At 42.7% G+C, this 11098-nt stretch overlaps 1 protein-coding gene across 1 annotated transcript; it reads right to left on the reverse strand.

Annotated features, from left to right (window-relative positions):
* Window positions 1-2188: 2188 nt before the first annotated feature.
* Window positions 2189-3292, reverse strand: gpr25 (G protein-coupled receptor 25; the record flags this gene model as incomplete). The annotated part of the gene is made up of 1 exon (XM_080026630.1): window positions 2189-3292. The coding sequence occupies one exon, from the start codon at window positions 3290-3292 to the stop codon at window positions 2189-2191; it is 1104 nt and encodes a 367-aa protein (XP_079882756.1).
* Window positions 3293-11098: the final 7806 nt, after the last annotated feature.

Below are 11098 nucleotides of genomic sequence, written 5' to 3' on the forward strand. Positions count from 1 at the left end.
CATGAACATTTGAACTTTCATATACCCAACTTCCCCCGCCTTAAGTTTACATGAATTCATGTGAACCTTTGAATTCTCAGAAGATACATCAGCAGCAAGAGGTGCCTAATGCCTCAGTGACTTTACTTTTCAATCCGACACTCTAATAGTAAAGACCTATTTTTTTTTTATTGCAGTATTCATTTCAGAAAACACCATAGATGTAATATGTAAGAAGCCTGTTTTCTTATTTGCCTTTCTGCAATCGTTGACCTTGGAGCTAGAGTTGAATTGTTTTCTGTATGTTTTGTTCCCCTCTAGAATGACCCCATTTTCATGTTTTGAAGTACTATCTGCTTGTGGATCAGACTCTATACTGTTGCTTCCTGTTGCAGTCGAATGATTTAAGGTTGCCAGTTTGGCCTCTCCTTGTATTACTGTAATAATTGTGACTTGTTTTTTCCTTCTCACGCTCCTGTTTGTGCTTTTGAACATTGGAAATGATGAATGATCTGATGGTGAAGTGAGGACAAGTTACTGTATGATACGTTATCAGATCTTAGAAGTCCCAGGTAACTATAACCTAAGCCTGATATTTTTGCAAAGCAGTGTGTATTTGTTTTGACCATCACACCTATTGGCAGAAGTGATACTTCATGTCATGTTACACTCTCTGAGCTCAATCTCAAGGCCATCACACTCATCACAACCAGGGCAGCTCACACCCTCTCAACCGCCATTTCAACATTCTGCCCTCCGGATGCTGGTGCAGGTCCATGAGGTGCAGGAGGGCTCACTATGGCAAAGTGAGCCCTAAGTAGAATGCCTAGATACATCTGTGTCTTGAGTGTCATTCTGTTATGTTTCTACTTCTTTTATTGACTGTCTACCTGTAAGCGTGCTGTCCATAATGTACAGTGTTGTGACAAAGAATTTCCCCTTAGGGGCAAAAAGGCTAAAGTCTTCACCCCATCCCCAAATTACCCTTGATAATTACAACATTTCCGGATGCCTCTTCAACACAAGTCATGGAAAGCCATAGCCTCATTACTATATTATTCTTATCACATTTCCAAAAATAAGATATCACGTGTATAGCTAATTCTGATATGATATTGGTGCATTGTTGCATTGTCAACCCGTTCTGAGAGTATTGTTTTAATACTGACATTTTTGGAATACTGTAAATATTTGCTTTAAACAATACAGTTACTGTATAAAACTATAGGAACTTTTAAAACAACAATGGGATGTTTTGCATTAGGGAACTCGCATTAAATGTTGCGTGTCCCCATTTGAAATTGCACAACTAACAGCTTATCATTTTCCAAATAGAAATAGAAATAGAATTATATAGAAAATGATTTAAATGTCAGTTACAAGAAATTATAACTGAAAGGTGATGATAAAATGGTGTTTATAATGCTGCCGGGCTCAAATATGTTTATAATAAGTGTTTTTTTCAAAATCTCAAAACTTGGCAATGTGTATAGAATTATACAATTTATTCAGTAATTAATACACACAGTGAAATATGCCAATGAAAGGGGGGCGCTTGTGGAGTGGTGGTTAGAGTGCCCCCCAAAATATGAAGTCCATTTAGGTTGAATCACCAAAAAAAACAATTAAAAATCAAATGGTGTCCTGAGTTTTAAAGTTAGAAATACACAAACATTATATGTTCTTTCTTTTTCTTTTCTTTTTGAAATGCAACATATCACAACAATAGCCTGTATACATTCAATTAAACAATATGCACCAAACATGTTAGAATGACATAAATGTTTGCCATCAATTTGTGAAAAAAATATACATCTTATCATCAAAAATCTCCATATTTTAAAATTATATTTTACACCTGCAAAATGATACAGGCGTATTCTGCTAATGCTGCATAAAATGTGAAGGATTTTCATACAACAAAGGTATATCATAAATACCCTACATATATCAACACAAATTGGCCTCAGCAGAATAAACAGCATATTTAAATTTGTACAAATGATATGATATGATTTAATAAATGATTGTAATAAACACTACATTGAGAAATATTTTCTTGTCAAGTAGGCTACCTACTTACAAACATTGAGTGAAATAAATCTCTCATCATCAGTAAGAGCTGGACAAATTGTCTCTGGGATCTCAATGGATCATAGAACAACGGCACTACCTTCAGAGTTCAAGCTCAGAGTGTAATCCTGTCCTCCTACTCCATCATCTGGAGCTGAGTTCTCCCACCACTTGTCCCAAAGCTCTCCGAGGTGTCGTGGCTCCGCAGTAGCTTCGGCTTTCCCATGCAGGTGTTGCACAGCATCTCAGCCCGTCGTCTGAAGTGGTGGTCCAGGAAGAAGTAAATGGCCGGATTCACACAGCTGTTGAAGAAGGCCAGGCAGCTCGAGACCTGGAGCCCGTGACTTTGCCACGTCGGAGGGCCACAACTCAGGTCGACGTTTGAAAACACCGAAGCGATGGTGATGACTTTGAAAACGTTGAAGGGGAGCCAGGACACCACGAAGGCCACTATGATGCAGAGGACCATCTTGAGGGAGTGTTTGCGGCGGGCGGCGGCCCGAGGGTTTGCCGCCGCTGCGCAGTGTCTTTTGAGATGCAGGACGATGGTGCCATAGCAGACCACTATGATCAACACCGGAGCGACGAAGGTGAGCAGCAGCATGGCCAGGCTCAGACCGAGGAAGAAGGCTGAGGTGTTGTCTTCCACGCAGGACAGCCAGCCATCGGGGGACGACTCCTCCACACTCCTGTACACCAGGGATGGGATGCCGAGCACCAGGGAGCTCAGCCAGACCAGAGCGCAGGTGAGACGGATGCACCTGCTGCTCCTCAGGTACCTGGAGTCCATCAGTTTCACCACGGCCAGGTAGCGATCAACGCTCATGCAGGTGAGGAAGAAGATGTTGGAGAAGCGGTTCACAGCGATGACGTAGCTGCTCACCTTGCACAGCAGATCGCCAAAGTTCCAGCGGCCGTCCTGGCTGACGGAGACGGCCCACAGAGGCAGCGTGAGGACGAAGACCAGGTCAGCAAGGGCAAGGTTGACGACGAACGTGTCCACCAGACGCCCACCTCTCCCGCCTTTGTTGCCCACCACTGAGATGACGAAGAGGTTGCCCAAAAAGCCTGTGAAAAATACGAGGTAGTACAAGAGGGGCAGGAATATGTTGGAGCCACGCAGGGGTGAGGGGGACACACAATCATCTGTGGCATTCAAGTGAAATAAATCAATGTCTGTGTAGTTCTCGAAGTTCTCATCGTAGTATTCAAGTGAATAATCCGTGGTGGAGGCGTCCATTCTGAGAGATGACTCAGAGACTGTGCGGTGCAGCTGTCTGTTCAGTCTGTTAGACAATATAGATTACACATGTAAACCACAGCAGAAAAATAGGTCTTATTTCAGCCCTCTTCCTCTCACCTCGCAGCACTGTGTGTGTGTGTTCAACTTCCTCTCAGCGTCTCAGCGTAGCAAAAGATGAAAGAACTCAAGGGAAGTATAATTGTAGGCTACAAGTAGTAGCCTACTTGAGTAAATGTAAGGCCTACTTAGTTACTTTCCTCCACTTCAAATGGGTTTACATTTGCAGCTGTTAAAGAATTCATGTTTAAAAAAAACTTTAAATATAGAATGTGTGTGTGTGTGTGTGTGTGTGTGTGTGTGTGTGTGTGTGTGTGTGTGTGTGTGTGTTTGTGTGTGTGTGTGTGTGTGTATGTGTGTGTGTGTGTGTGTGTGTGTGTGTGTGTGTGTGTGTGTGTGTGTGTGTGTGTGTGTGTGTGTGTGTGTGTGTGTGTGTGTGTGTGTGTGTGTGTGCTTTATAAATCCTAGACATATTGGTACCTTATATTGGATGTGAATAATATTCTTTCAGGTATCTTTGTGCACTAGATGCATCTGACCAGGAGGGGGCAGGTGAGATTAACTTTCCTGCCTGAGCTCAGACTGACTGTGGTTCTGGTGAAAATGTCCACTGATCGCTGTGAATTTCCCTCTCATTTGTTAAAAATATGCCAGGAAGGGACCAGGCAAAGCCATGCGATCAGATGTTTAGTGCTGTATGTATATACATATCAACTAAATACACAAACTATTAATTACTATTTCATCTATTTTCACCCATTATCTATCAAATCCAATTTAAACAGCTTTTGTAGAGATCCCTGTACATATTTTCAACACCTAAACTGCATAAACTGTAATGTGCATGTCTGTGTTTAACATACAGTCTATGATGGTCACGGAAAATGATCACCTTGACTTTGTATCACAATCAAAGTTCTGGCCTGGTCCATGATACAAGCAACCCCAGTCTTCTTCCCTTTTTTTTAGGAGCAGCTCTACTAAATCAGACTGGTCGTAAAGTGTTTTTAAACCCTTGTGTATTTACTCACTTTCACCAGTTAGTTTGGGGATTTGACCTTATGACCTTTTGTTTACACTTCTGCTTTATAACTGACTTTTGTAGACGCCAGCAGTGTCTCAGTTGTGTATTATTATTGTATGGCCGTATGGCTGCAGTCAAGAGTCTGGGGGTCATTTATCTACCCGATGTTGTCCTTAGGTTTCTTCATACTGTTATTTTACTAATGTTGTGTGTGTGTGTCCGTATGTTTATGTGTATTCTGCGCACTTTTCTTTTTTGGGTTTATTTTTACCATCTGAATCGGGGTCTAAGGACAAAGGGTCTCATATGTTGATCATGTTTAAAGATATCGGAGGCAAATGTTGTGATTGTAGACTATGGAAATAAAACTGACTGACTTGACCTGACTGCTAGGTAAGTATAACTTCAGCAGAAAATACGTTTCCACCTCCGTTCTAACATGAATATTTAGTGTTGTGGGGCAGCACACGATATCTCAGCGATAGCGAGATGTAAAGATAAATCGGTTTGCAGCTGTCGTGGCATATACTGTAAAAAGAAAAAAAATCTCATCAATACCACAGAAACCAAGCAGCTCGAAACTGCTTGACTCAGTATTTTGCGTCAGCAGCAGATCTTTACCTAATAGCGGTGTCAGTTTGGTTGAAATGATTTGACTATCTCTGCCTCTAGTTCAATGTTGCACTGACCCCCGTCGTTCCCTCTATCTTTGAATATTCATCAAAGATAACAGAGTCAGACAGGACGGAGAAGGCTTTGGCCTTCACTGTCATAAAAAAAAGACGACCTACTCGACACGAAATAGACCTCAGGAGAAAATGAACCCTGTGGTCCGGCTTGCACCTATTGTGCCGGGGCCTGGAGGAGTGAGGGCAGGCCACGTCTTACAAGAGGCCAGAGAACACTTCATTGTCCCACAGGGAGTTTCAGTGAAGAAAGCCCGGCGACTGAATGACCTCCTTATAGGATCCCTGCTCCACTTTCCAGGCTTGTGAGGCATTCAAAAACGCCGCTTTTACTTTGCAGTGTCAAGGTGATGTGTGGATATACTCATCACGGCAGAAAATCCTGTCAAGTCGGGCATTGTCGGACTCGACTTCGTTCTCCCTCATGCACAGCTGTACCTTTTTTTTCTTTTTAGAAGTTTTAATTATTTCTTCTGCATTCTTGCTGCTCTGTCAGTGGAACGCTACATTCCTCTCCTCGAATAAGTGCTCTCTCACTCCAATTGAGCAGAGTAAATGTGAGAGCCAGTGAATGGAGCAGCTTCAATAGGAGAAAATAAACAATTGCATTGGTCCATGGGTGCAGCGGGGGAGAGCGGATGAGAGGAGGGGAGAAAAGGCCTCCCTAACGTGCTAAGATTCCCATGGATACTCAGTCCTTTTTCTCTAGAGAGGAGGATCTCGTAAAGTACTTCAACAGTGGATGATTTCTCTTTCCCTTTTACTCAGTTTTTATTTGAGGAGAGAAAGGGTGGTATGTGTCAGGGTGATTGTTAGACATAGGTCACATGCACACAAGTGCACACTCGTAGACACACGCACACACACCCCACACACACACATGTACAATTTGCTCCACACATGTCGAGTGCTAAGTTTCAGAAAAGGGCTCTATTGTTTGGGTGTGAAAGGTTCTTGTTTTAGCTGTTTAACTAAATCAAAAGTTCCTTTAACACAAAGGACTGCCAGGCCTCAACCCTCCATTCTGTGTCACTTTAAATGGCTGAGGGCTTTTAATTGTTCCCCTTTGTTAGGAAAACCTTCAAATTTATAACCCCCTTTCCCCTGTTGCTCCACAGGTCGGATCTCTCCGTCATTTAATTACAAACTGTATGATCTGAGACATACCACGCGATAAGAGCTATGTGCGGGAACACAGAGAGTTAAAAACAGAAGATGTATTGGTCATTGTAACAAAAATGCCATTTCCAGGATGAAAAAAAATGTATTTCCTCCTCTGTCACATGGAGCCAAAATTTTTGGGTGTTTGGTGTTTTTCTTTATCAGCATCAATTGTAATGCATCAATCAATCCAAAACAAAATATCTATCAATTAGAGAAAACTACATGTATATGAGTAATAGTCATTAGTAAGTGGTGGCAGTGGTGTGCACATACGGGGTGCAGAGGGGGCAGCCGCCCCTGCCCTTTTTGTTCGGAGTGCATAAGTGCCCTTATTAAGTACCATTTTAAAATCTTTATTCAAACCAGTCTATTTAACTTGTCAGGTAAAGGGACTTCCACACTTAAGGACATAAAAGGTTCATTGGAGCAGCTAAGGTTCCCCACTGATGTGATCTTAGAACAAAATCAAGCTTTTTTTAACCAATGGGACCCCCAAGTATCTCGTGAGCCCCTTCCATGTTTTGTTCATCTGAATCTGCGCCCTTATGGGACACTTCCATGCTTCATCTTTTACCCTGAAGTCACATCAGAGGAGCTTTTGAGTGGCTGTATGTGTGTCCTAATATTGCAAAAACTAATATTCATACAAATATCTGGGGGCTGTCAACATGTACACACAGCCCTCCCGTCCCCAGTTGGGCCCCATGTTTGTTCACATGGATAAGGTGCCTTTTTTCTTTTTCAGCCCCTGCCCCTTACGCCTTGTTTCCACCGAGTGGTGCGGCTCAGTTCGGGGTGGCTCAGACCGCTTTTATTTGTGTTTCCATGATCAAAAGTTGGGTAGGGTCCAAAAATAAGCAAGCCGAGCCGGTCCTATTTTAGGCCCCTTTCCGTTAGGGTACCAAGCTGTCTGAAAGGGTGCTGTTATGGGCACGTTTAGGGTCCTTTCCTGTGTGTATTCCTTTTGTCTACTAGAGCTGATTGTTAACATGCTGTAGCTATGCTTAGTAGTGTTATGTCAGTGACTACACTTCCCAGCACCTTAGCGCCAGGATGTGACATCACACAGGTGCACACGGACTGTTTGATAATCTGCAGCAGCCGGGTAGTTCGAGGAGATTGTATGGCACACCTGCAGACGACAGTTTGGCAACCATAGCTCCCGTCAGTGAACAGTTCTTAGTTTTTAAGATATCACAAATACACTGAAGTATCTCTCTTCCCTATCACACTACTGAACTTGATATCGTACGACTGGACTGGTGGCTCATAGTAGCTGGAAACGGGACTCTTCAAACCAGCGGTCTCTGTGGGCATAGCTACACTTGGCTTCTGTCTCATCAACTCTTAGTTTGCCTTTTCTTTTGTTCTTTTCGTTGTGATGACAGAGTGGAGCTACCCATTGCAGTCTGTTGATTGGTCGACAGAATCATTTTCGCACTAAACAAATGATGTATTAACCTCGGCAAGAGTGAAGAGAGTCTTGTGTTTGGCGAAAAAATGTCAGTGAGCAGCTCTCTGTTTAGCCTATTGTCTGTCATGTTTCCTCTTCATTGGGTTAATCAGCGGGCTACACTGGGTGCTGGCAATTGTAATTTTTACATTTGTAAAATGTGGCGCTTGCGTCAAGACGTTGTTGGTGGACACTATACCTTTTTGTTTCGAGGCTATTGTAAATATTTTGAGGGCAACATATGTTTCACTCAAATATGGTTGACATTTATTTACTTGCTCTATAACATATTTTTGGGTACGGCCTAATGGTTTGCTTCTTTTTTTTTCAGTTGCTACAGTCTTACTTGGGTGATATGGTTGTTGCTATTTGGTTGCTGTGGTTTGCGGTTGCTAGGCTGTATGTGTTTGCGTAGGTCACACGGTATAGCCTAAGTACAGTTAGCACTGGAGGCAAATGTTGTAGTCAGGTGACTGACCACTGACAGAGAGAGACTTGTGGTAATATAGAAGATGCATTCAAAGCTGGTAAAAGCAGTTTGCTTTGAATTTCAAAGGCTTTCTATTCATGTTCTTGTTCAGAACACAGTATTTAGTCTTTTTGAGTAGTGACACACTCAAATTGGTTCTGGTTAGAATGTGGCATCAGGAGTGATTTCTTTCTGACTAACATTGTTTTCAGACTCAGAGTGGGTTTCAAGTCAACTTGCACCAGTAATGTCTCAAGAATATGATTCACAAGATGTTGAGGATAATTTGTCTTGTTGCTATTTTTCATGTGCTTATTTGCATGTGATTTTTTGGTTGTCTTTTGCCCTTTTGACACTTTAACTTTGAAAATGGTATGAACCGCTGGTATCATAGCTTCAAGATGTTTCTATACACCCACCACTACTTTCATAGCGTGGGTTTCATTTATCTGGTACTGAAAGCATACTTGAAAAGCTTGAGGTGATCTGTGGTGATCAAGCTGATGAAAGATTGCAGGGTCGGGGCAGAAATGAGTGGACAGACGAGGTCCTGTCCGACACACAATCTGATTTAAAAAAACTGAACAAACATTTTCTCCTTTAGTTTAACATATATTTCAAACAATTTTCTAACTCATATGTGTATTTTCTATGTACTTATGTTTCTGTTTGGACGACGTTAAGGAAAATCTGATGTATTTAAAAAAAAAATGGTAATATAGCCTACATGCCTCCGGTCAAAGTGTGTCTTTCCGACGTGCAGGTTATCTCCTCATCTCAGAGCATTTAGTAAACAGTGCTCAGAGAGGAGTCATGTTTCATCTGCTCTTCAATCCACATGAGAACCTAATGAGCAGCTTTGAGAGGAGACAGGAGAAGCCTGTTGGCCAGTTGCCCTGCGGCTGGATCAGGTTTGCGTTGGTGATGGTTAAATTATTAAGCATGAAATCATTATTGCTGGAGCAGTGCTGGCAGCTGGTGGCAGGAGTGCAGAAGACCGGGAAACAGGACACTATGGACTTCCATCGAATGAATGGATTCAAATGTCCAAATTAGATAGATAGATAGATAGATAGATAAAAGTATTGGTTGTAAACTTGGCTTTCCTTTTCACTGGGAAATTGTCAACAGGTACCGTCAGTCAGAAAAGTTCTTAAACAAAAAGATGACTCGTTGAGGATCAATCGCTAAAGATCAAACTAGCATGCTACTGCATGAAACACCATAACGCTTAATAGTGTAATAAATGCCAGATTGGCTTAATGATTATGTCATTTGAATAGGCCTCCTTAAATCTGGACGCAAATGAGGCACAGCAGACCTTTGCTTTGCTACATTAACATTATTGTTGTTGGGTTGTAACATCTTTACTGTTTTATTACTTTTCATTAACACTTTGCATGAACTCCAGTTTATGACCTTCATTACAGACAAATTTAGGAGTCAACAGTAAATATTATTGTAACTCTATAGCCGCCGGCCCTCTTCATTTTCCACTTTACTACTTTATATTACAGAGATGAAACAGTGGTTGCATTTTCTAATCTTCATGAAAGTGGCTATTTCAAACTGAAGCCGTGCCTTGTGTGGATGGCTGTTAAAGTGTGCATGATAGGACATAATACTGTGGCATAGCTTACTAAATAGTGACACACTTCCTCATTTTGGATGATAATTGCACTGAGATCATGGACATTTGTCGGGGCTGAAGGCCAGACCCTTGACGGCTATACCGATCTTAATGGACAGCCCTTATGTCCCAGGGGAAAGTTTTTCGGAGCAGATGGCTGCCTCTGTGGCAGAGTTGAGTTTCAGCTGACAGTATAAATTATCTCCTCAGCGAGGGGCCACCATCTTTCTGGCCTTGGTCCTTGTAATCAAAAAACAGAGTTGTTGTACCAATCTGTATCGAAAGAATGTGACAACAATGCTCCTTACTATTGATTCACCAAAGTGGGCTAGGATTATAGGTTGACATTGATCTTCCTTGAGCTGATGAGGAGATGATCTGGTTGATCCCAGGGAGGTGAAAGTCTCAGCTGCTCTCACAATGCCTGATCACTGGTGAATCACTCCTCGTCTCAATAGTTTCATATGTGAGGACGTGTATTTTGTGGCGTTACCAGTGTCAGTATGACAAAGATCGTAGCCAATCTTTCCAGTCACATGCTATGTGGGACATGACGAGCTGATTGAGCTGCCCGCGCTCTCTGTCTGATACGGAGATGATGTGCCTCACCTCCTGCTCTGAGTAAGCACTCTGCCCTCTCGCGCTCTGTTTTGACTCAGCGGGGCAGATTTGTTATTAGCTGTGAGGACCTGTTCACATTAGGAGTGTGTTTTGGGTCAGCAGGTCACAGGACAGGCTCACTGAACACCTGGGGGACACTGTTCATCGCTCAGAGAGCCATCAGTAGCAGAGAGATGGACCCCCCCCATCCCCTCGATGAATGACAGGCATATCACCTCTAGCTGCAATAAGAGGTAATCAGTGAGAACATGTATTTGTGTGTGGAGCGATTGCATGGTGTTGAAATGTGTGTGTGTGTGTGTGTGTGTGTGTGTGTGTGTGTGTGTGTGTGTGTGTGTGTGTGCTTTTGAGGGAGTCAGAGGGTGGACGCACGCAAGAAAGTATAGTTGATTTTTTGGAGAGGGATGGTTTTTGTTGACAAGAGAGAAAAAAAAGGGCGTATTCAGAGGTACGCTTGATGAATGTGTTGATGGTGGCATTTTGATAGGGGTAATTTTGACCTGACAGGATCCAGGCTCTCTCATGAATCAAAATGTGTCAGCCAGGCGCTGGAGATGGAGGGCTGCTCATTGTGGCTCTGACACCCATGTGAGGGGCTGAGGCTGCTGGGGGTCAAGTGTGACACCTCATTAGGACGATGTTGATTTAGTGCGGCCACAGCGCAACAGACCTCCTCCCATGGGGTATGGAGAGGCGTTT

Source organism: Ammodytes marinus (genome assembly GCF_949987685.1).
Source record: "Ammodytes marinus genome assembly, chromosome: 4".
Lineage (NCBI taxonomy): Eukaryota > Metazoa > Chordata > Actinopteri > Uranoscopiformes > Ammodytidae > Ammodytes > Ammodytes marinus.